At 44.8% G+C, this 27,207-nt stretch overlaps 1 protein-coding gene across 6 annotated transcripts in view; it reads left to right on the top strand.

The window, feature by feature from the left end:
* Nucleotides 1–2,307: 2,307 nt before the first annotated feature.
* The window catches only part of POC5 (POC5 centriolar protein), a 72,168-nt gene continuing 47,268 nt past the window's right edge, over nucleotides 2,308–27,207 (top strand). For 5 of the 6 annotated variants that reach the window (XM_083151941.1, XM_083151955.1, XM_083151947.1 and 2 more), the window contains exons 1-4: nucleotides 2,308–2,443; nucleotides 7,674–7,757; nucleotides 15,546–15,690; nucleotides 23,648–23,761. In XM_083151941.1, coding sequence (XP_083008067.1) covers nucleotides 7,674–7,757; nucleotides 15,546–15,690; nucleotides 23,648–23,761 — 343 coding nt within the window. In that variant the 5' untranslated portion in view covers nucleotides 2,308–2,443. The remainder of the gene's footprint in view (nucleotides 2,444–7,673; nucleotides 7,758–15,545; nucleotides 15,691–23,647; nucleotides 23,762–27,207) is intronic. The other variant, XM_083151943.1, reaches the window with a different exon arrangement.

Raw genomic sequence — 27,207 nt, 5'->3', positions numbered from 1 at the left:
CAGTGCCAGGGAATTTGTTCCCTACCACCCATAATGGGATAATGGTCCCACAAGGGAGGGGTGAGGTCCCACAATAGTCTCGACAATTAAAATGACAACACAGAGTAGCACAATCATATACACATTACACCGCATGTAGTGCCCTTGATTCCTGTTAAATCACACAGTAGTGCCCCTTCTACACACCTGAGGTCATTCTGGTTCACACGCTTTGCAACTGCTTTAAACGCTGCAGAAATGCGCCCACCTGCTACACGCACCGCGAATGTCCCCACACGCATGCAAATGGACATTTTGCATAAACATCCATTCGCAGCTTGCATGCGGGAGGAAATCATTTGATGCAGCCCCTCACTTTTGCCCTATGCCTCCCGACCGCACTGTCCCGAGCAAACGAATCGGCGACGATGTAAGTCGCTGCGTCCGTTCGCTCGGGGACCCTGCACATGTGCATACAACAGTATGCGCATGTGCAGATGGAAAACAGCGCTACCGAACACGCGGGGGAGCAATTAATTTAGAATGACCCTATAATGTCCATAGTTGTGCTGCTTTTACACATCTGTCTGTGTCCCTGTCCATCCAGCAGCTCCATGCCCCGTGTCCCTCAGCAGCTCCATGCCCCGTGTCCCTCAGGCAGCATCCATACCTGCCACCCTGCCTTCAGCATGCGCAGAGCCTGCTCCTTATAGCGGCCCTTCTTCACTTCAGCGGCAATGATGGCATGACATCACATACACTGTGCCAGAAGAAGGAGCCGCTGGGGCAGGGTTTTCTGTTGGAATTACTGTTCCCCCTCACGTTAACCCGACAGTCATTAGGGATCCCGACTGCCTATACTCAGACAGCATGGCGAGCGCAAAAAAGCCCCTTGCGGGCTCGCTGCGCTCGCCACGCTGCGCTCGCCACGCTGCGGGCACGGTGGCTCGCTACACAAGCCACCTATTCTATTCTCCCTCTATGGGGGTCGTGGACCCCCACGAGGGAAAATAGCGGGTGGCCGTCGGGCACCCGGCTGTCAGTGTTTTGACAGTCGGGATCCTGACGTCGGGTAAATGAGTGTTGGGAACCCGACTGTCAGGAACCCGTCCGGCACCCGGACCGGACAACAAAATCTACAGTCCGGAGCTTGTAGCGTCCAGTCTGGGGGATTTGTCCTGTCCAGGGGGGGGGCTGCATGTGACACCTGTCACCAGGGAGTGGAGGAGGGGGAGAATAAAGCCTCCCTGTATGGTCCGGGCATGTAGCAAAAACTGGACGGTCCGGACCACACGGGGAGGCTGTAATCTCCACTTTCCCATGCCCCCCCGGACAAGACACCCCCCAGAAGGGCCCCCCCCCCCCGGACCGGACACTACAAGCCCCGGACGGCAGATTTTGATGTCCGGTGCAGCGGTCCGGGTCCGGTTTTTACATAGTCCCCATGAAAGCTGATGCAATACCCACATGGGCAGAAACCCAACATAATCACTTATCCTAGCAACCAACACCTAGCCTGGGGACTAAGTAAAAACCGGACCCGGATAAGACACCAGAACGCCGGACCAGACATCAAACTCTGCATTCCGGAGCTTATAGTGTCTGGTCCGAGGGGTGTCCCATGCGGGGGTGTCTTGTCCGGGGGGATACCTGTGATTGCTCACACCAGGGACATGGGGAAGGGGAGATTACAGCCTCCCTGTGTGGTCTGGAACGTTCCAGTTTTTATTACACCCCCGGACCATGCGGTGAGGCTGTATTCTCCCCCCTCTCCTCTCCCAGGACAGGACACCCCCGGACCGGATACTACAAGCTCCGGAATGCAGAGTTTGATGTCCAGTCCGGCATTCCGGTGTCTTATCCGATTCCGGATTTTACCCATACCCCCTAGCCTGGGTGAACAAGGGCACCTGTGAGGAAGGGCACCCACAACCAATGTACCCGTTACTAGTGCACAGAACCTATACAGTTCATGTAGGGATATTACAGCATCCTTGTACCGGGTAACGCCGATATAGTATGGTCCATACAGAGAGGCTGTAACTATCCCTCCCAGGTGACAGCTGTCGTAAATAGCCCTCTGGAGCTCCAGATTGGCAGAGCTTCTTACAGGGTGCAGTTAACATTTTTGCTGACTCTTGCCCCCGGAATGCTACCACCCAGAGCATTTTTCTGAATCGGCTGCAGCGCAACCATGCAGCACATACATTCTTCCTCAGCGAGTCCAAACCCAGCCGCCCGGCCCTGCACTATACATATACTGGCTCTTGTTCATTCACTCTGATGGGTGTGTGTTAGGCGCTGCGAACGCGGCTGCTTTGCTATTGGTGCGTTTTATCCGGCTGTTATGGCGCCGGTGACAGGAGCTGTGTTCTGTTCCCATGGCAGCCGCTACTTCCGGTGCCTGTATCCGGCCGTTACACACTCCGCAATTCAACAGTAACACCGCGAACTGGAGAGCGAGGTAGGTACATGGTGGCCGGGCCCCTGTTTGTACCAACTACCATACTGTATATATAGTGTGTCCTGTCCTGTCTGCCGTACAGTATATACAAACCGCTGCTGTGGTACTGCAAGTGCCAGCAAGCGTCCAATGCTGATGCCACTAAAACATCATCATTATTATTATTATTATTATTATTATTATTATTGTTGTTATGTTACAATATTGTGCTATAATGAAAACCGTATACAGTAGCATCATCATCATTGTATTTAAATTGATCCAGCAAATGGACATGGGGTGTTACCTTGGGGTATTCTGCATACTTGCCTACTTTTGAAAACTAGTTTCAGGGAGATTATAGTTGGTAGTATAATTTTGCAAAGCTTCCTATTGAGGGGGCGTGTCATGCTCCACCCAAAGGGCGTGTCTAGTTCCATATATGGAGAGATTGTGAAAAGAGATTGTGACTGGCACCTAGAAGCGTGGGTGTGCACTACTACATCTGAGAGGAATCTTTTAAAAATGACTTATATCTAAATGTAGATGAGCCCCAAAGCAGTTAGTAAGAGCTACTATACTTGGTAAAGTGCTGGGAAATGGTGCCCATGATTCAATGTAAATTTATCTATCTCTCATTCCTTTTTCCCCAAAAATGTAACAGTGTAATGTGGGCTAGGGAAAATGAGGGAGATTGCTAGACTAATACCCCTTTCACACCAGAAAAAGCAGGGATAAACCCGGGAATTCAGTTCCCGGGACAAGCAGGGACATTCCCAGGTTTGGACCTGTTCACACCAGAAAAGTCCCTGCATTTTCTGGTGTGGGAAGGAGGTGGGGAGGAGGCGGGATTGCGGCGGAGGTGGGGAGAATACTCATCCCGGTTGCTTGTCCTCTGTGCAGGCCGGGGATCCACACAGGCGGCGGATGAAGATGACGCAACCCTCCGGCACCCTCATTGCCGCCGGAGAGCAGCGTCATCATCATCCGCCTGTCTCGTCATTTGTGCCCACTGCCTGCGCCAATTCCCGGCCGGACAGGACACTGAGGACCGGCAACCCGGGTAAATATACCCTACCCCATTCACACCAGCCAGGTCCCCGGGTTGAACCCAGGAACAACCCTGCTACCTAGCAGGGTTGGATTGCCGGCAAATTAGCCTGGTAATTTGTCCCGGGAACCTTTCATACCAGCGCTAGTACCGGGTTGTTCCTGGACTCAATCCGGGAATTTAGGCTGGTGTGAAAGGGGTATAATGAGGGAGAGAGGGAGATTGCTGCTATTTCAGGGAGTCTCTTGCAGGAGGGGAGGCAACTATTGGTATTCTGTTTTATGGCAAATGAGTCACACGCAAGTCAGAATGCAGACATGTATCACAGTTATTTAGAGAACTGTGCACACACAGCTTACAACAGCCGTGAGGGACTCCTATGCATTTAAATCACTTCTCTCAGACGGCTGAATAGGTGTTACTGGGTGACAACTGGATAATAACAGGGCGTTTGCATGGGGTATGGTTAAAAACCGGAACCAGACATGACCCCGGAATGCCAGACCTGACTGCATGCAATACCCCTTTCACATGAGAAAATGCAGGGACTTACTCGGGAATACAGTCCCAGGATCATGCTGGGACATTCCTGGGTTGGCCCCTTTAACACCAGCCTAGTCCCTGAATTTTCTTGTAAATTGGAACGGTCCCGGTGTAACAGTCCCGGTGTCTGGAAGCAGTGCACCGATGTCCACGCAGAATGAGGGACAGTCCCAGTGTCTGGAGGCAGAGCCCCGTGTCCACACGCAGGAGGAGTGATGGTCCTGGTGTCTGGAGGCAGTGCCCCAGTGTCCACACGCAGAAGGAGGGATGGTCCCGGTGTCCACACGTTGGATAGACCATTGTTGGTTAACTTATGATTGTTACAAGCCACTATTGCAGGCCACCTTGAGATGACCATTCCTACAGTCACTTTATTTAATTAAAAAGATCACATCTTCCAGTTCAATTAACCCAGGTAGTTAGAATGTGATACATTGTTGTAAAATGTTCAGTTTATTATTGAATTAAAGTGACTTTAGCAAGAACACAGGAACACAAATTGAATTAAAGTGACTTTAGCAAGAACACACGGTACTTGTTGATTTATACAGGCACCACTCTGTTAGCCCTGTCTGTGCTTTGTAAAGGGACAAGTCGGACCCAATTTACCTGCGAGCCGCCCGGCAGCTCCCCGGGAGGCTCACATACAATTTGGCACTTGATGTGCCATTTTTTACATGGGATAAATCGCATGCGATTTATCCCATGAAAAAAAAACCCCGGGGAGCTGCAGGGCGGTGAGGAGTAGTGGGGGCGGGCAGCGGCGGCCAGCGGTGGTGGGGGCGGGCGGCGGGTGCGGTGAGCGCTGCTGACCTGGCCGGGCAGTGTACTTACACATAGCAGCAGCGGGGACGGGCAGCGCAGTGGCGGCTATTATATTTTTAAAATACTTGTCAAATGACCGGCCGCTCTCTGATTGGCTGAGAGCTCTCCGGCCAATCAGAGAGCGGCCGGTCATTTGACAAGTATTTTAAAAATATAATAGCCGCCACTGCGCTGCCCGTCCCCGCTGCTGCTATGTGTAAGTACACTGCCCGGCCAGGTCAGTCAGCAGCACTCGCCGGTGCTCAGGGACCCGCTGCCCGCCCCACTGCTCCCCCGGTGTCTGCATGCATATGCCTGTCAGGTGGCAGGCATATGCATACAGGGAGGTCGGACGTGATCGTATGTACAGACCGTCCGACCTCCCTGATCCGGTCCGATGCGCACGGGACCGCGCATCGGATCGGATCAGATATCACACACCTACGATTTTGGGCCGATTTCACCCGATTATCGGCACAGAGTGCCGAAATCGGATGAAATCGTCCCAAAATCGCATAGTGTATGGGGGCCTTATCACTACGACAATTACCAGACCAATAAAGTAGTGTGTATGCTGTTTCATTCCCCTCTTTGGCCCTTATTCAGATCTGATCGTAGTACAAATTTGTTTGGAAAATGAACAAACCCATGTGCACTGCAGGTGGGGCAGATGTAACATGTGCAGAGAGAGTTAGATTTGGGTGGGGTGTGTTGAAACTGAAATCTAAATTGCAGTGTAAACATAATGCAGCCAGTATTTACCCTGCACAGAAACAAAAAAACTCCACTCAAATCTAACTCTCTGCATATGTTACATCTGCCCCACCTGCAGTGCACATGGGTTTTGCCCATTTTCCAAAACAAATTTGTACTACGATCAGATCTGAATAAAGGACTTTGTGTGTGTGTGTGAGTGGTCGTCATTCTGCCAAAGTTTGATAGTGTGTGCACGGTGATATTCAGATCAGAGATATGCAGCAAAATTGGGCAGGTCTGTATTCATAGATTGGATGATGTATCCATGAACTAGGTCTTTAGTAGGATTGTGTCTACATACTTCTAGATCTAAGGTTGAATCCCAAAAGGACTGGGCAAGTATGTACCTAAAGAAGCTTATATGTGATGCAATAGCTGTCGACTCAGTCCCAATATGCCTTAAGGCGTAAACAAGGCAATTCGGCTGCTGGCGATATCCCAGTCAGGTTTATGGACACCCTACCAATCCAGCACCTCTAATTCTGGACACCATCTTTTTGGCAATTGTCAAACTCCATCAAGGAAGTTTATAGTTTTTTAAATAAAATTATAATAAAATTATAATAAGGAAGCACAATAGGAACAAGCAGGACTGCAATAAGTATAATTCACAATTTTTCCTATCCCAATTCTCTGAAAACTTCAAAGACGTTTTTAATGTGATTTTATGTTATTATAACATTGCCTAGGCATTAATTATATACGTGTGTATTTTAAATAAGTATTATCGAATATTTTAATTCACAATAAATCAGTATTCTTATATTAATGTGATACCCAATTGATCTAATCTTTATATGAGTGCTCCACTTCTCACCTTTTTCGGTACTTATGTAGTATCTGGGCGCCCTATTTTAAAATCGGGTTGGAAAAATCGCATCCGATATCGCATGCGATCCGATGCGATTTTTCATAGGATTCAATGTTAATATAGTCCTGTTCATTTCCCCACTATCCAAGTGGGCATAGAGTTGATTTTATAAATCGTGGCGAGCGCAGCGAGCCACCGTGCCCGAAGCGTGGTGAGGGGCCGCGGATTACTTTAAATGTTTTACACGTCCCCTCGCGGGGCTCGCTGCGCTCGCCACGCTTTATAAAATCAACTCTATGTCCACTTGGATAGTGGGGAAATGAACAGGACCTTGTTAGCATTGAATCCTATGCAAAATCGCATCGCATGTGATATCGGATGCGAGTCGATGCGATTTTGACGAAAATCGCGTTGAATCGCATCTGATTGTATGCCTTAAGGTAAGGCATACAATCACAAAATCGGGCGCCCAGATACTACATAAGTACCCCTTTTTCCTCTAAATTTTGTTGTTGGGGGTTGACCTTCCCCTCTGTGTGAGCAGCTGGCAAAAACACCCCATTTTTATGGCGCCCACTCCCTGTCATCTATGGGTGTTTTATCTTCTATTGGTTTTCAAATTTGTTCAATTATCCAGTGTTTATGTGACTGTTTCATGCAGTGCAAATGTCATCCTGCCCACACATTGGTCAGTGTATCAGGGTGCATGCAGTGATCATTCAGCCTCTTGTACCCATTGGTCAGATCACTACCTGAACCATTCTGTGTATGGCTAGCAAGTACAAATTTGGTCAGTTTTCACAAATCGGGGGAATATCTGTAAGTGTACCGTAGTGAGTACTAATCATGAGTTTGCTGAGTCATTGGAATAACAAACTGTATTCTTATTTATAATCTGTATTCTCATTTATAATCTGTATTCTCATTTATAATCTGTATTCTCATTTATAGTCTGTATTCTGAAATTGCAAAAAAGGTCTCGGCGTGATAAACTGCTCACATGGGTCAAGGAGCCAAGTGTGTTACTCCCGCACAAACATACTGTGAGCCGCTTATATTCAGCAATCGAGTTCAGTTGAATCTGGTCCCTAAGCTGCCATTCATCCTGCTCCCAATTCCAGAGTCGTGAGAAGCCTTCCTTCCGTCTTCGCAGCATGAAACCTATATAGCCATTAGTGGTTTATTTGCTTTGCCATTTAACTTTGCAGTGATAACATTGAAAATAGATTTGAGTTTTTTTCCCCCCATATCAAAATGCCATTATGCAGTGTAATGTTTTTGTGCAGATGTCTTCTGATGAGGAGCGCAGTAGAAGCCCTGTCATTCCAAAAGATTCAGACCATGGCAGTTCAGTGTCTTCAGACTTCCAGGTAATACACAGAAAACAATGACATCTCCAAGGCAACAGTTGAGACTTTGGGCCTTATTCTAGTTCACTCTTTCTGACAAAATCCTTCTTGGATGGACAAAACCGTGTGCACTGCAGGGGGCAGATGTAAAATGTGCAGAGATAATTAGATTTGGGTGAGTTATTTTGTTTCTGTGCAGGGGAAATACTGACTGCTTTATTTTTGCACTGCAATATAGATCTCACTTTGAAGTAAAACCCCACCCAAATCTAACTCTCTCTGCCCCACCTGCAGTGCACATGGTTTTGTCCATCTAAGAAGGATTTTATCGGAAAGAGTGAACTAGAATAAGGCCCTTTGTTCTATGGAGCCTTTTCCACTTTATGGAATAAGTTGATACTCCAGGTCATGACACATTACCCAGGATCAATATTGTGGGCAGCTACAAAGTACTCCTAATTAATAATACACTAATTACCAGCCCATCGGAATGACAGAACATTAATATCCACATCGGCAGCAACACTTGAATTGCTTTGTTCGGCGCCATCTAGTGCCACCCGCACATAATGCCCTTGACTTCTCCAAACAGAGGTGAAGCGCAGGGTGACACCCCATACACACTAGACAATTTAAAAAAAAGATAACAATAATTTTTGCCCTTCTGAGCGATATTGATTAAAAAAAAAAAAAGTTTAGGGTGTTTGCTAATTATCGTTACCATTGCATGCGCAGTCTAATCCCAAAAACCTGGGATTGGAAACCCGGCAATTTTGAGGCCAAATCCCAGGATCTCGCCGATCCTGGGATTTGCCATCCTAATCACTAATGAGTGGGTACAGGGCTTGAGCCTTTTATTATATAAGATAACTACCAACAATTGCCGATGTGAGAGCATGTGGCTTACAGTGCATCTCCAGGTACGTAGCTGAGGTCAGGGCATGTGGCTTACAGTGCATCTCCAGGTACGTAGCTGAGGTCAGGGCATGTGGCTTACAGTGCATCTCCAGGTACGTAGCTGAGGTCAGGGCATGTGGCTTACAGTGCATCTCCAGGTATGTAGCTGAGGTCCGTGCAGGCGGCTTACAGTGCATCTCCAGGTACGTAGCTGAGGTCAGTGCAGGCGGCTTACAGTGCATCTCCAGGTATGTAGCTGATGTGAGGGCATGTGGCTTGCAGTGCATCTCCAGGTATGTAGCTGAGGTCCGTGCAGGTGGCTTACAGTGCATCTCCAGGTACGTAGCTGAGGTCAGTGCAGGCGGCTTACAGTGCATCTCCAGGTATGTAGCTGAGGTCAGTGCAGGCGGCTTACAGTGCATCTCCAGGTACGTAGCTGAGGTCAGGGTGTGTGGCTTACAGTGCATCTCCAGGTACGTAGCTGAGGTCAGGGCGTGTGGCTTACAGTGCATCTCTAGGTATGTAGCTGATGTCAGGGCATGTGGCTTACAGTGCATCTCCAGGTACGTAGCAGAGGTCAGGGCAGGTGGCTTATGGTGCATCTCCAGGTACGTAGCTGCTGCCAGTGCAATTTTCCTGGGAATTTGGCCTTCAATTTTATGTGTTTACTGAGTAGCATGGAGATTAATATCCTTAAGGCCCATACACAAAGGGTGATTTCAGGGCTATTTCTAAGCGAGTTGACTAGATCACATTGCCCCGTGTGTATAACTACCAGTGATGGCAATGCATGGCACCGTGCGTCGCTATCGCCTGACTAGATTTTGACTGCATGCAGTCAAAATCTAGTCCACATGTTCTCAAACTTGGTCCTCAGGACCCCACACGGTGCGTGTTTTGCAGGTCTCCTCACAGAATCACAAGTGAAATAATTAGCTCCACCTGTGGGTCTTTTAAAATGTGTCAATGAGTAATGAATGCACCTGTGCACCTGCCGGGTGACTTGAAAAACCTGAACTGTGAGGGCCGCGTTTGAGAACCCCTGATCTAGTCATATCGCCAGTGTTCTCACCAGAGGACACTGGTCCACACAGATCGGTCGGTACAAATCGCTGGTGCATAGCTGGTCAGCGATGTGTGCTGAGAGATCGCTCAGCATGGGGCTCCCATGGCCCGGTGTGTACGGGGCTTTACGAAGAACCAAGGATCAAATGATTTCCTAAAATAATGTGTAAAGTTTGCCGTCCCCAACTGCCATTCCCATATATAGTTACTGAAATTAAATAGTTTTTCCTTCTTGCAGATGTTATGGTTTATTTTCTGCTAGTGGACGATTACTATGATATATTTATTTTACTTCTTGTGCAGATTGTTTACATTTCAGTGACCAGTTTCATTTTCATCTATTAGATTTGAACATTCCCATATTTTCTATATTCTCCCTAATCAGCAATCATTGTCCTTTTCCTTTCTCTGGTTTATTTTGAGTTGATTTTTGATATTTACGCCAATTTCTCAATTTCCTTTTCTTTATTGCTCTTCCTCTAGAATTGTTCTCTGTCACTTCTTTGTCATTGTTATTCTTGTGTTCCTTGATATCCTCTGCTTGGTTCTCTCAGCTCGGCCTCTCAGACTGCCTTGAGTCTTTGGGAGTGATTCGATGGTCGTCGTAAATGCCCGATGTTTTATCACTACACCCAGTAGCGCACGCAGGGGGGGTTTCCGAGTACCCAGAAACCCCCCCAGGAGTCTGAAAGCTGAGGGTCCCCTCTTTCCATGAGTACAAGAATTTTTAAAATCGGCCTTTAGGAACCGGAGATATTTGACTTCAAAGAAGTGGTCCCCATACAAGACTTTTAATTGCTCTTCCCAGTCAGATATTTCAGGTTCTGTCTGACTTAGAGTTTTTCTGAGGGTATATTCCAAAAGCTGGGACTCTCCCCCTTTGAAGTATACTAGAAGCTTGACTCTACTGTTCTCAGAACCAGAGATAGCAGCCTTCCAGCATCTGGTTACTGCTCCAGCTCCACACACCTGGTAGGTAGTTTTAAATACTCGTTGGCAGATTGCTCTGCCTCCTGAACTCTGATCCCCTAGTCCACAATACCATTTGGTAGGTGGGATTCTCTAGAAAATTATGAATAATAAGCCCACTCCACTATACACCCCTCCTCTGCGTATTAAACATCTTCTACCACCCTGGAAGTTATGTATCAGGGCCCCTTCATTCAGCCCAATGCCCCCTTCTCCCACCTCATCTCCCACCATCTGTGCAGTAAAGGGGTAATTAGTGGAAATTACTGATCCAGGCCCTACATGCTGAGCGGTTGATATAATACCCCCTACCACCCGCGGGACATCAAAGCATATACTGGGTCACCTAAGTGTCCATCTCCGTGCTATGCTCCGCCCCTCTGGAAACCCCCTTCTGAAAATCCTGCGTTTGCCCCTGACACATGCATCCTGATGTTTTTCCACCATGCATCAAGGATCACAGTTGTATGGTGCTTCTGCTCTCACATTTGAATCGCCCCTTTCTCTTGTTACAGTCCCCCTAGACCAGGCATTTCCAAATTGTTTTGAAACTACAAGTCCCATCATGCATTGCCACAGTTTTGCTTATTTGCATTAATTAAACAACTGGAAAAATCTATATTACTGGCGTACACTGACCACTGGGGCTACTGACATTTGTACATCTGTGAGGGAAAGATTCTGAAATTGTACAAGAAGGGCTACGATGCAGCTGCTGCTGCTCTTCCTTACACCAAGTTCTGCTTCATCTGCCACTTTGTAGGTGTGTTATACCAACTCCGATGCAGTTACGATTCAGCCTAGCGCAGGCATGTCCAAACTATGGCCCTCAAGCTGTTGGGAAACTACATATACCAACAAGCTTTTCAATAGTTTTAGCATTACCTAATAGTAAAACTGTGGCAAAGCATGATGGGACTTGTAGTTTCACAACAGCTGGAGGGCCATAGTTTGGACATGCCTGGCCTAGCGTCTCTAGCACATTTTGGGGAGAATTGAGTTGCATACCAACTATTACATAATTACATAAGACCGGTCTAGAATCTCTACAATCCTTCAAAAACAGACTCAAGACTAGGGAAGACAATCCTGGGCATTTTTTCAATCCCGGCATTTGGGATTGAAAAATGCTCAATCCCGGGATTCCCGGGATGGGCCACTCCAAAAAAAACACCCTGTCCTGCACATTTACTTACGTGGGTTTTGCGGCCAGGAGCGAGTGGGCGCCAGGAGAGGATCCAGGTTTCCCCTGCGGTGTGGCAGTAAACTATAGAGTGGCTGAGACTGAACAGCGGAGGTGCGGCCAGCGGGCTGCGCAGCATAACCTCTGACCAGGTCACGCTGCGTACAGCCAGTACAGGGATACAGCCGGGCAGCGTGAGCAAGTGCTCACATGCTGCCTGGCATTAGACTGCTCATGCGCATTCTAATCCCGGGATTCAAATCCCGATAATTTTGTGGCCAAATCCCGGGATCCTGCCGATCCCGGGATTGGTCACCCTACTCAATGCGTTTCTGTTTACGCGAGCATTTCTTTAACTCCCTTAGGTATCTCTGTGCTCTCTTTAGTTTTATAAAAGATTATCTTTACTTCGTAGTTCCTGTACTGTATTATGTTCAGTATCCAGACCCTAGGTTGACCATGTCTAAGTTGACATTCATTAGGTCGACACGACTGAATGGTTGACATATTCATGACCGTCAGGGTCTAAAGGTCGACACAAGCTTTAGGTCGACAATGGGATGGTCAACCGTCAAAGGGGCGACACAATTTTTTTTTTCACTTTTTTTTGGGGTTCAACATGTGCCGACAGGCGGTATTTCATGCCCTATTATCCACTACGGATATAAAATAATGTGCCAAGCACAGCGCGGCACCATGCCAAGCACAGCGACCCCTGCGAGGGGATGTGGTGAACTTTTTTAGTGTCAGTGTCGTGTTGACAATTGAAAAACTCATGATGACTTTTTGACTGTCGACCTCTAGACCCTGTCAACCATTCAGTGGTGTCGACCTCATGAATGTCGACCTAGACATGGTCGGCCTAGCATACCATAACCATTATGTTTATTCTACATGTTGAGCGCCTTGAGTCCTATTGGATAAAGAGCTCTGTATAAATAAAATGATTATTAATAGGCCGAAATGCAAATGTATTTACCAGCCATGGGAAACCAGACAAACTAGATGAACAATTTCTGGTTGCCCCTCAATAGCGGGTGAGCAGAGATAATGGCATGTGCGCCCAATAGGAACTATTGAATTATTCAGTTTGGGTGCAAGACTTCCAAAAAAACATTACAATGGCCCCTTGTGAGCTGATTTTTGCAGTGTCTGCAATGTAATTGGACTCAAAACTTAAAAGGCAAATACAGTGCACTACATGTCTCAGCGGGCGTCTCGCACCTTATGGTGTAAGGATGCTCAGTGTATGAGGCCACATCTTCATATTGGACAGGGAGATTGCTATTTCTTAGCTACATACAGTAAAACTCAAAGGGGCAGACTAGATGGGCCAAATGATTCTTATCTGCCAGGAAAATTTGGGTTGACAATGGGAGGGTCTCCGGTCAAAAGGACGACACAAGTTTTTTGAGTCCGACCTGTGCCAACAGGTGGTATTTCATGCCCTACCATCCAGGATAGATTTAGATAGATTTAAATTTATTTAAAAATGATAAAAAAACTAAAAATTTTGTCAAACACGGCTGCAGCTTTCGTGGAAGCAGCAGAGATTCCCAGATCCGGTAATGCAGCAGGAGGTGTGTGTGATATACTGTAAGTAGACTCCTCCTGCATGCAATTTAACTTTTCTGTGCCGCTTCTGTTGAGTCATCTGGGTGGCACTATCATGTAAATATGCTGGCAGCCAAAGAAATTGCATAATGATGGAAAGGGATGCGCTCGCCATGCTTTGGGCACGGTGCACTTTAACCTGTGCCCATGTTGACTGTGTCGGCATTTGGGTCAAAACCCCATGTCGACGTTTTGACTGTCGACCTTGCCCATGTTGACCTAATGCTTGTGTTGACTTAATGACATGTCGACCTTGACCCATGTTGTTTTTGACCCATGTCGACCTAGTGGTGTCAACCCAATGCTTGTCTACCTAGTTGCTGTAGACAATATGATCCACACCCGATGGAAATACACTACTTCTATAATAAGTAGCCACTAGTCATCACTTATATTAGTGTGTACAGAACGAAACAAAAGGTGGTGGAGCGCTTAATACTAAGTCAATGAAAATATATAAATCAGTTAAAGTTTGATCAATTCGGTATCACAGTAAAAAATGGTTTTATACAATAGCATAATCTACAAATCATATTACATATAAAGTGAATAAAATAAAAATGAAAATAATATTAGAAGTACATATATTGCACTTCAATAAAAAATAATTCAATAAAAATAATTGGATGGACCGTATACTTCTAATGTGTCCCGCTTGTTCCTAGTATGGTCTCTGCAATGGGTGTAGTACCCCGATGTTAATTCACAAACCTGGCTGGATGCCTTGTACCTTGTAAGGTGGAATGGTGGCCCAGTTAGGACAATTGGTATAGGCTCCAAGTCGTGGTGGTATCCCAGATGTAAATGTCAAGTGATTATGGCGAGTATTGAGGGTCCCAATGCAAAAGGGTGGTGGAGAGCTGGTCCAAGTCCAAATCAAGAGTGTGGGCTGATGCGTTTCGTCATCCTGAGACAACTTTTACACCTTTGAAAAAGTTGTCCCAGGATGATGAAACGCGTCAGGCCACACTCTTGATTTGGACTTGGACCTATTATACACCCCACTTGGACCAGCTCTCCACCACCCTTTTGCATTGGGACCCTCAATACTCACCATAATCTCTGGACATTTACATCTGGGATACCACCACCTGCTAACGACTTGAAGCCTATACCAATTGCCCTAATTGGGCCACCATTCCACCTTACAAGTTACAAGGCATCCAGCCAAGTTCATGGACACCCATGAAACCAGGACTGCGAATTAACATTGGGGGTACTACACCAATTGCAGAGAGCATACTAGGAACACATTATAAGTATACGGTCTATCCAATTATTTTTATTGAAGTTTTTTTGAAGTGCAATATTTTTACTACTATTAATATTTTTATTTTATTCACTTTATATGTAATATGATTTGTAGATTATGCTATTGTATTAAACCATTTTTTACTGTGATACCTAATTGATCAAACTTTTTAAACTGATTTATATATTTTCATTGACTTATTAAGCGCTCCACCACTGTTTGTTTCTTTCTGTACACCCCAATCTTTAGAGGGCTGACCACTCACACACTGGGGTGAGCTGCTAACAAAACACCCCACCTCATTAAAGCGCCCTCTCTCTTTACCTTGGTGAAGCTTTTCTTTCCATATCAATTATATTAGTCCCTGTGCAGTAGTGTGTGTGCGCGCCATACTTCTGTTTTGGGAGAATGCGATGCACCTTTTTATATTTACATTTTAATGCTTTCAGGGCTTTGGCTTAATATAGTAAATAAACTGTTTATAAACCGTTGTACCCAAAAAAATTAGACTGTTTGCATCTTTAAAACTCTAATTAAACATTGCAAAAATCTTTCAGGGAAATTTATTGAAATATGTATAAACTGCTGTGAGACAGAATGGTGATTTACCTGTCCTATATCCGTGTGTGTGTCTTCTATCCTTAGCCAAATCTGGGATCTGTGCGGCATGTGAATTTGTTGTATAATCTATACTTCCAATGTGAACATGTTCTTGAAAAGATGGTAGATGGCGCATTACAGCAGCACCCCCTGCTCTGGAAATGACATCCATCTCCTGCTTTCATTACACGGTTAAGCAGCTCCTGTTATTCCGGCTCTTTTGTGACAGGATGAATATGACGAGCTCCTCCGTTATGCTGTGGTGACTCCAAAGTTTGGGCCTCATCTTCTCAGGGAGTATCAAGTGACTGCTGAACAAACCACAAGTGACAGGTTTTCAAGTCCCAAGGAAGCGGTGCAAGAGCCAATTCCAGGTAATAACAAGCATCAAATCCCAGAATGCACAGCTACATAAATACACTGCTTCTTCAGGGTTTATGTTTAGTCCCTTTTTTTTTTTTTTTTTTATACATATAAATATAATTTTTTTTTTTTATTATTTCTGTATAGTAGCGAAAGAAACAATGTATGTTTAGAATATTTAAAACACCAATATAAATTCAAGCTTATGATAGTTAACGGTAACTGGATGAAAACTAGGTAGATCTAAGTTGAGGTGGGTGTGACTGGGAGTATATAGCCCTAGTTACTATTGACCTGTCCTAGACAGTGTTGCACCAATCAAAATTCAGTTGCCAGGTTATTAACCAACCAGCCCCATTCCAGCCACATACCCGTTCTCTATTCCCTTCACTGGCTGTCTGTAGGATGGTTACTGTATATTAGATCTACAATGGCTAGGTCTACAGTCAAAAGGTCAACCCCTATTGGATGACAGTCATAAGGTAGAGATGGTCAAAAGGTCAACATGATTTTTTAAAAAAATTGGTGTCTGTCGGTATGGACAGCGTCTAAGTCAGGCATGTCCAAACTATGGCCCTCCAGCTGTTGTGAAACTACAAGTCTCATCATGCCTTGCCACAGTTTTGCTATTAGGGAATGTTAAAACTATGGCAAGGCATGCTGGGATGTGTATTGTGACAACAGCTGGAGGGCCACAGTTTGGACATGCCTGGTCTAAGTGTATCGCTATGCTCGCCATGTCTCGGGCGCGGTGCCTCACTGTGCACGGCACACGATTATAGTCTATCACCACGCCTGGTCTATCACCAGTTCAACTGTTATTTACTGGTCTCTTCTTTTCATGTAAATGGCTAATGTATTTTATTTTTGTTACCTGTGGGGACCAGTGTGATTGTTATTTATATGGGGGCCAATAGGTTTGTTTTTTTTCCTGTGGGGGCCAATTTGTTTTGCCCTGTGGGGAACTCATGGTGTGCCTTGGCAATTTTAAAAGCCTATTTAGTGTGCTGCAAGGTAAAAAGGTTGAAAATCACTGCGTTAGAGGGTGTTTTCTAGGGTGTTAAATCCCCATTAAAATTTTTAATTAGATTGCACTTTGGGCTAAATTATGTTTATCCCTGGATGTTTTTATCCAATAAAAGCTTGTCAAACATTAATTTAAATGTATTTATTGTGTCTGCCGACACCTCTTCTTCTCTGAGAGTTCCATACTTTAACTGCCCTGACCGCAAAAAAGCCTTTCCTTTGGAAAGTACAAAATCTTCTCTCCTCCAACCTGAGCGCATGCCCTGGTGTCCTAGTGTCAGACCTCAAGCAGGGTGACTTGACAGTTCGGTATATTGTCCCCTGATATATTTGTACATGTTAAGAATGTCTCTCTTTTCCAGCATAAACATTCCAGGTAATCTGTCATAGCCTAATGATTCCAACCCTTTTATTAGCTTGGTTGCCTTTCTCTGGACTCTCCAGATCTATAATGTCCTTTTCGTAGTGAAGAGGCCAGAATTACTCCAAATCCTAGATGAGGTCTAACCAGTGCCTTGTACAGTGGCACCATTATTTAGGTGTCCCTAGCTTCTATGCCCCATTTTGTGCAGGCTACTATCTTGTTGGCCTTATTGGCTGCTAATGACACTGGGCACTGTACCCCAGTGTGTTGTCAATTTGGACTCCTAGGTTATTTTCCAAATCTGATTTACCCAATGCTATCCCATTTAGATTGTAAGTAGCACACTGGTTATGTCTCCCAAGATGCATAACCTTACATTTATCAACATTGAACATCATTTTTATTTTTCCGCCTAGTCTATTTAAATCCCTCTGTAGTGTGGAGACGTCCTTATCGGTTCTAATCACCCTGCACAGTTTTGTGTCATCTGTAAAGATGGATGCTTCGCTTAGTATTCCCTCCGATATATCACTAATGAATATGTTAAATAGAAGCGGCCCTAGCACTGATCCCTGTGGTATGCCACTTAGCACTGGTATCCAACCTGAAACTGCACCGTTTACCACCACTCTCTTATCTCTATACTGCAGCCAGTTTCTTGCCCAGCTACAGTAAACAAAAATTCATTTTTTTTTTTTTTTTTACCCCTAGACCCAAATCCTCCAGTTTGTTGATCAGCCTCTTATGTGACACAGGTAGATGTATAAAGCAGTGACAATGGAGAAGTGATAAAGTGCCTGGTACTTTATCACCGGCCAATCAGCTCCTGACTGTTAAGTTACAGGCTGGGTTTAAAAAGGGACAGTTAGGAGATGATTGGCCGGTGATAAAGTACCAGGCACTTTATCATTTCTCCTACCTTATCACTGCTTCATACATCTACCCCACTGTATAAAAGGCTTTTGCAAAGTCCAGGTATAGCCTTTGGTATGACTACACGAAATCTGCTTATTACATACATTCTGTATCTATCTCACTGATGAAGTACTCTTATTTAATGAAAGGTAACACATCATTGTGGGGTGCCAGAGATGATATTCATGTGCTCATCCTGACCGATTTATTATTACACCAATAATATACTCATAAATATTCTGTATATTTACCAGCGTGATAATAAATCAGCCAAGATGAGCGCATAAAAATCAGCTCTAGAACCCCACAGTGATGTGTTGCCTGAAATCAAATAACCTCAGACTGATACAGAGATGGGACAAGAGGAAAGCGATCATTTGTCAGCGCCACCGACCTTCACATTAAGGATTAAGAGGATTTAAAACCAAATAGCCAAGACTCAGCTATTTATGTTCTAAATTATGGAGCTGAAGGCGAAAATACTGTGCACAGGTTCTCAGCAGTGACCTTTGTAAATAGCAGAGGTGTAATCCTCCTGACACCCGTTACCTCTGTATATCTAGCTCTCTCTATAAGTAAGTACAGTGTTCTGATGTCTTTTCCAGCTTCATGTGTTACATTGCCTTCTAATCTTTGTTTTATTTTGGAAAGTATCCTGTCCCACCCCCACCCCGGCCTTCTAGCTAGGGCCTCCCCACCCCGGCCTTCTGGCTAGGGCCTCTTTTTATTTATTTCTTTGATTTGCACTTTTGAGCACTTCACGTTTTTCGTTAGTTTGTCACGTTTTTTTGATTTGGGTAGCGCGGCTGTCCCTAACGGGCCTTCCGTTCCCCAAACGTGACTGGGACCCTTCACCTTTTGGGGAGAGTCCCGGTCCCCTCGAGGGCAACCCCGAGCCGCAAGGCGGAGGGAAGCCTATGCGGGTCTCTCCAAACCTTCGGGTGCGGAGGACCCACCGTCCAAAACCCTTCCGGGGGTGGAGGAAACGCGGGTCTCTCTGAGCTTCGGCGAAGAGGACCCACCGATCCCTTTTTTCCCTTCCTCGGCCTTATGGTTGAGGGGGGTTAGGGGAACCATGGGGCCTTTCTCCTTTGGGAGAGGGTCCACACGTTCGTACGGCTGCCCCCTTTGCCTGTGTTTAGGCACAGCACTGGTGTTTAGGCACAGCACTGGTGGCTCCCTGAGTTTCTTCAAATTCTCTTTCTATAGTCATAACTTCAGCATTATAAGATAACTAGTGATGGTGGAGTCTTATGAAAGGGGTGTGGTATATTAGATAGAACATGACAAAATGTCGACACAGAATAAGGTCAACACATGAAATGGTCGAGATGAGTTTTCCATTTGTTTTTTCCTGCCAGTGTCGACACCTGACCACGTGGATCCCCAATTTCTGTACAGCATCCCCTTGTCATGCTTCGGGCCACTTTTCCATTCCCAATCTTAGTCCACGTAGAAAGCAAAGTATAAAACAAAACAAGAGGTTTTGGGGGATTTATGTCGGCCTTTTATCGTCTCAACATTTTAATTTCACTTTTATTGAAATGTTGCCACACTGCCCTTTGAATAGCCTGAGCTGCTGGCCGGATATCTGTGGGAGAGCGAGAACAAAGTGGACCCCATGGGACACCGCCATACTCCATCTGCCCCCTGCTAGCGGTACTGCTAAAATCTGCTGCTGCTGCTGACTGCCGGGAGCGGTTCCTGTACTTCACCGCTGTGGCAGCGTGAACTGAGGGAGAGCGGGTGAATACCTGACAGCAGGTGCATGTGGTTGCTGTAGCCCACGTGTGATGTCACCATAGTGCCAATGGCTGCCTCGGCACACAGCACTATAAGATCTTACTGCTGCCATAAACCACTGGAAGTAGGCTTAAGGACCAGGGCTCAATATAGTCCTACACTGTGACTGTGTTTCTGCAGAGGCCTGCTAGTTTGGAGCCCTCTCTTTCCCTCTGTTAATGTGAGCTGCATGTATTCTCCATCGGTGGGCTGGAGCTTTGCTGTGTAAATATCTTGCTGTAGACCAGGGGTTCCCAAATCATGTTCCTAGACACCCTGGGGTGCCTCAGGACACTTGCAGGGGTGCCTTGGGTTGTTGGACCAGGATCAATTTAATCAATCATATTATTCATGGGCTATGTAACAGGCAAAACCAGTGCTGGTGGCTGCCAATAATAATATATGTGGACAAACAGAAGCAAATCCTGTCCCTCACCATATAACTGTGACCTATAAACCCAATGCACTTACTTTAATATTTCTTTCTGAATTTCTCAATAAGAAACATTTGGCCAAGTGGTGCCTTGAAAACCTTTTGATGCTCTGGGGTGCCGTGATTCAAAAAAAGTTAGGGAATCGCTTCTGTAGACTCTGCTCCCCAGCTTCTATTAGTGTATACATCCTGGTGTTATCGTACCATGAACAGGATTATTCCTTTACTCTATATTTAACCACCATTCTTAATTACTTGGTGAAATTTCAGAAAACATTTGCATTTTATGGGTGTCCCGATTATAAACACTGGGCGTTCCCCTAAGAAAGCAGGTGTGGCGATGCCTGCTGATGTCACATGACATCAGTACCCGCCCCGAATTTGGCAGATGGTGGATGGAAAAAAGTCAGTCTTGAGTTTTATTACCGAAGGGGATGATGACAATTCGATAGTCAGCGATCATCAAATGATTTTCTCTCCCATTCAGCCGCATGCAAGGGAGGGTGTTCGTGTACACCTTAGGCCTCAAATGCTCTGGGTTTTATAATGTTCATTTCAGCACCCTGCTCCTTTCAAAGCCCATGCAATTCCTCTTTCCTGTCTCCAGTGTAGCTGCTTTGGTGCTTCTAACACACTCTGGTCTGTACCGCAGCAAACCAGAATGTGATAGTGCAGGGTGCTGGAATGACTAATATTATAGATCCTTTTAGATCCAAGTATAGTGACCTGCTATGTTAGTACGAACGCATTTAATTACTCTCCCTACTACTTCATCAGAGCAAACAGAAGTGACCGATAAGTTTAGCAAATCCTGCATAGGGCATACATTGGAGTTTGTGTTCTCCATAGGGAGTTAGTGTTCCAGCCACATATAGGACTAAACTGTGTTTTGCAGGGAGGAAACCTGTTGTGCTTCGATTTAAAAATGTCTCCCTTCCATGAAACTTAAATATCTATTTTCCAGAATAGTTTATAATACATTTGTGTTTGTAACTGGAATTGACTAATAATAATGTGAAGTATGAATCTGACATTTGTTTTTTTCTAACTGTGGGTTTTACTGTAATGGAGTTACATTTTCGATAACTAAAATTCCTCTGGCAAAGGTGCCTAAGGAATGGAGGATAGCAGAGGTAGTGCCAATATTCAAAAAAGGAAAAAGGGATGACCCAGCAAATTATAGACCTGTAAGCTTATCATCAAAAGTGGGTCAATCATTTGAGGGAATTTTAAGGGATGGTATCCAAAAACTTTTAGAGATGCATAGTATAATCAGTATTAACCAACATGGGTCTGTAAAAAGAATCGCTCCTGACAAACAAACTTAATAAGCATTAAGTTTGTTTGTCCACAACAACCTAGACAATGGAATTGCTGTAGACTTCCTGGATTTTGCTAAGGTTTTGATACTGTGCCACACAAGAGGTTGACAAATAAAATAGAGGATTTGGGACTAGGGGGGTAAAAATGTGTGGATGGGTAGGAAACTGGCTGTAGAATAGAGAACAAAAAGTGTTTAACGGTGCAGTATCTGGTTGGATACCAGTACTAAGTGGAGTGCCACAGGGTTCAGTGCTAGGGCCTCTTTTTTATTTAACATTTTCATTGTCGATATTGGGGTGGATATGCTCAGCAAAGTTTCCATCTTTGCTGATGGCACAAAACTGAGCAGAGTAATTGGAACAATCAAGGATGTCTCCGCTTCAAAATAAACTAGAAGAGTGGGCAAAAAAATGTAAACATAAGGTTCAATGTTGATAAATGCAAGGTTATGCATCTTGGGATACCTAACCAGTGTTCTAGTGGGGTGACATTGGGTAAATCATGTTGGTGAGGCAGGCTTTCAACTTGTTCCGACTGTTGCTGCTAGTGGAACGGGAATAAGTGGAGGAATAGACGCAGGGGACAGAGCTGCACATCACTCAGCCAGACCAGCAGCGTGGGGAGAGTGCAGAGGGGACGGAGTAACCCTGTAAAATGATAGAATGTAGGGGGAGACATGTTATCTGTGACTATTTCTATATGTGTGTGATTATGTGTGTGTGTGTGTACCACTATGTGTTACAGTGTGTGTGTGTGTGTGTGTGTGTGTGTGTGTATGTGTGTGTGTGAAAAAGTGTGTCCTGAAGTTAACTGCCTTGTGCTACACCCACTCTAATCTATTGTTTAACCCAGCCTCTACTAACCATGAGTCCCTTACTCTTCTATTGTCTACTTGCCTTCTGCACATGTCCACTTGCACCCTTCAACTAACCCCCCTGTGTCTTGATACTGCCTTCTGTGCAACTGACATACCTGCAACTTTCATTCCAACACCCTGTATCTGCCCACCCCTGCAATATGTACCTTACATCCCTGCACCCTCCATTCCTGAACCCTGTAACTGCCTAGTTCTAAACCCTGTACTTTCCACCTATGCACCCCTCACCTAACCTTTCTGTACCCAACACTGTCCTTTCCTGCACCCTGTAACTGCTCACTTCTGCACCCTGTGCCTTCTCTCCCTGCACGTCTAACTGCCCACCTCTAAACCCTGCACTGTGTACCTTCCACCTCTGCACCATCCCTCCTTGCACTCTGTAACTTCCAACCTCTGCACCCTGCTCCTTGTACCTTCCACCCCTGTAACTGGGTTGGGGGCCCCTTAAAAAAATTGCTTTGCGGCCCGCAAAGGTCTAGTTACGCCCCTGGCTGCAGCGCTGCTATGTTCAGCCTGGATAGACCGCCGCCCCTGTGAGTACTGGGACGGTGGTGGGGGGCGCCAGAAAATATATTGGCTTGGGGGTGCAAAATTTATGGTTACGCCACTGTATGTAACAATATATCGGGCCAATATAAGGAACTGTCAGGCACCCTTTTCGCTTTGAGGAAGGACTCGGACACGTGGTCATGCGGATAAACTTTTATGACTGATAACCTTTTTTACGGTGAGGCCAGTTAAACTGTGTAAACTCTCTTCCTGGAGAGGTGATATCGGCAGACACAATAAATACACTTAAAATAAGGTTGTACAAACATCTAATGGGTAAAAACATCCAGGGGTACAAATAACAATCAAATCTAAAATGAAATCAGAATACACATCATTTATAAAGCAATGTAGCTAATCGATCAAGCACACTAACCAAAGGTTGAACCCGAAGGACATAAGCAGCCCATACACGCTGCGATGCAGGCTGTGCGTTCTGTGCTTTGAGGTGCGCGCTTCCGCGGCACCTCATCGTACAGTACAAAAAGTATGTGCTTGCACATACTTTTTGTACTTTGTTTTCATCACATTGCATTGCATGCACAGGCAATGCAATGTGATCTGTGCTTGTTAAGCACGGAACGCATGCCCGTATCGGGGCGTGTATGGGCAGCATTACTCCTTCATTCATGCTTAACTACTATGTAACTAAACTTTTTTATTTGCTATAAGGGACCTATTATTAATATTTATTTATAGATCGAAGCTATACTTCATTTACAGAAGATATTTCTAAACATTCAGAAGCAGATCCTAATAGAGGGAGTTCTGAGGCGTCTAACCCGCGGCCATCTGTTTTTGACAATCAGAGAGGTAACTAACACTGCTCAAATTGAGAACCTTCTAATTGCTTTATTACAGTAGAACAATGTTTATTATTATAATGTTATCAGTATGTAATATCACAAAAAGAAAGAATATACAGCTTGGCAGAAACACCAATATTCAAAGTTACTGTCTTTAGTTGATACTGGACACATATATGTAGCACTGTAAGACCAGCTACACACAAGAATTGACATTGTCACGATATTTTAAATTGGATTAACAAATTGTGCTGATTATCTCGTGTGTATCCATAATTGCACACCTTATACAGGTTGAGTATCCCTTATCCAATTTTGGAAAATAGATTATTCCGTATTTCAAAACATTTTTAGATTTCAATGATGTATCTTGAGGTATTTTGCATTTATGTTGTACAAACACATGAAATACACACAAATATATTTCATTTGAGCGTAAAACAAGGTTTCAAAACCTGAAACAAAGTTTGTATACAATCTCAGGTACTGAATTTAAATGTAAAGCAATCATTGTCTTGAACATATTTAGTGCCAGTTACATATCATGTCCTCAGTAGTGAGTTACAGATGTCCCCAGTAGTGCCAGTTACATATCATGTCCTCAGTAATGCCAGTTACATATCATGTCCCCAGTAGTGCCAGTTACAGATGTCTCCAGTAGTGCCAGTTACATATCATGTCCTCAGTAGTGTCAGTTACATATCATGTCCCCGGTAGTGCTGTTAGCAAAAAATAAAAATCACTTTATTGAATGTGTGGTTTTCGGAACAATTTGCATAAGGAATACTCAACCTGTGCTATCATTAAATTGTTTTTTATTTTGTTTTTTTCTTTCAAAATACAGTATGATATAATTGTGCATTGTAAATATACTAGTTAAAAGCATGTCAAAATGACGGCTCCTGCAATGTACTTTCTCTTTCGTCCATCCCAGTGACAGTTAACCTTGGGATGTAGGAGGGTCCGCAGGAGCCAAGGCACCTATGCTGAAAGCTTTCCTCTGGACGCAGGCTCCTCCCTTCTGCATCCCATCATGCTTCAGTTCGTTTTAGGTGCCCACAAGAGTGGGTGCTATGCTGATCGACTTCTGCTGCAGCCGGCCTTTTTTTCTGGATTTTTGACTAGAATAGCTAGGTTTTTATTGTTTTATTAACTTAGTACTTTAGTGCAGGTTTTTTCCAGTGTGCTGCTTCTGACAGAAGCGCTGCACACTGAGAGTGCAGCAGAGGCTGACAGAAGCGCGTCCTGTCAGCGCTCTGTGTGCAGGGGTGGGACCACTGCACCCACTGCACAGCGCTTAACCCCAGCTTTGCTGAGGTTTGCCTGGGCCCTGGGAGTGTCTGGAAGCGGCTCCTTGCTTAGAAGGGGATTGTGGGGGAAGGACCTCCCGCGATGTTGGGCGCCATCTTGGAAGACTGAAATCCCACTAGGGAGGTGAAGTCTATTACAGGTGTCCGGCGCAGATGGACAACTCCAAGTGATCCCATAGTGAAAGGAGGCACTGAAGGTGAGGAGAAACGCTTGTGGGAGCGGCTAAAGGAGGAAAAGGCTCCAATTCTGGTGCGGCTCCTATTCTGTGTGCGGGCGCCATTTTCTCTCCATACTGTGGAGCTGAAGCCTGGCTGTTTCTTCCAATAGTACACAGGGTGCTGTTTCTTTTGGAAAGCGCTATCCCCGCTGAGGTCACTTACAGCAAGCAGACAGATAAGTACACTGTATACATTGCTTTGTGCTTTGCCTGACATTGTGCATCGGGGTTACAATGACTGACACCGGTGATGATGATGCTGCTGTAGGGGGTGGGGGGGGGGGGGGGGGCATGGAGCATGTTATTGGACTGCAGTATTTGTGGGGTTAAATTAACATGTGAACAGATGGATCAAGGGGAGCTTTGCCCTGCTTGTGAAGCTGTGCCCAGTGATACGCATGCCCATAGGTCTGAACAACAAGAACCTGCGTGGGCTGCTGCTTTGGGGAGGTCTATGAATGCCTTAGCTGAGGCTCTTAACAGGCAAAAGGATAATTTAATTAAGTCTCCTGGGCCTAGTTCTTCCTCCCAGAATTCTATGGGATCCATTGCTCCTTCGCAGGGGGACCCCATGTTATTGCAGGTCATTCAGGACATTGCGCAAGGTATCCGTAAGATGAATTCCCTTATGGAAAAGTTTGCAAAAACCCCTGAGAGTCCTTCCTCCAGGTGGCTTTCAGCTACACCTCCTCTGTTGTCCTTAGATTCGGATGATGATGGTGTCTGTGCAGATGACTTTACTTGGGAACAAAGGGAAGAGGCTGATGCTTCTGTCCCAGGCATTGAGGATTTAATCCTGGCTGTAAAACAGGCGTTAGACTTGTCAGAGGAGGACAAGGTGCAGGCTCATTGTGTATTCAAGAGCATGGGTAGAGAATCTGTGATCTTTCCTTCGGATGAAGGTATGGTCTCCTTGTTAGGGGAAGCTTGGAAGGTCCCTGATAAAAAAAAAGTGACTATGTCCAAGAGGTTTTTTTTTTTTTTTTCAATAGAGTAATTTTATTATTTTAAAGAAAGGCATTTACATTTCAAAAAGGAATAATAAACAAAAACATCAAGAATAGTTATCTTATGGATAATTCAATGTTATCATAACAATGAACAATATTACTGTAAAAAAAATATATATATATATATAAATACACCCAACACAAAAAAAAATAATAATAATAATAATGTATTAAATACATAAATAAATATAATATATACTGTCCCATCCAACCCTGTTCCTTAAAATGAGAAATATCATCAAGAAAGAATATTTTCCTAGTGAAGTCATATAGTTTTGTAACGACTATTTGGCATCAGTGACTGCAAATTGAAATAGACAGTTGGACATTAGAGCCATTCAGAATGTATCGGCATAAATTGAGTTAATCCATCGATGCCATACTTTATCATATTTAGACAATTTGCCCCTTAACATATATATATATTTTTCATGCTGTAAAGTAGAATTGACCAACATCTTCCATTCTTTAAATAATGGACCTGACTGTGCCATCCAAGCGCGAGCTATACAAACCTTTGCTAGGGCAGTCAGGTTAATGACATACATAGTATCATCCCTATAAAGTAATTCAGCATCCCCTGCACCTAACAAACATACCCTGGGGGTAAGATAGTCCGACGGGATTCCTGTGACTATCAAAGCAGTCTTAATTTGTTTCCAAAATTTCTGAACTACAGGGCATTCCCATATAAGGTGCCAAAAGCCACAATCCGCCCCTCTACATTTCGGACATTCAGCTGAATCTCTACCACCAAATTTGACCAAGCACTTTGGAGTCAAATATGTTTTATATAATATAAATAATTGAATCTGTTGAGTCCTAATTGAAGAAGTGGCAAGGGATGGAAATTCCCTAGCAGCATCCCATTCCATATCATTAAGGATACCCAGATCTGTCTCCCATCTTTGACGT

This window comes from Crinia signifera, chromosome 1 (assembly GCF_055691185.1).
Source record: "Crinia signifera chromosome 1, ASM5569118v1, whole genome shotgun sequence".
Taxonomy (NCBI): Eukaryota; Metazoa; Chordata; class Amphibia; order Anura; family Myobatrachidae; genus Crinia; species Crinia signifera.
This window is presented reverse-complemented; position numbering and strand designations above follow the sequence as displayed.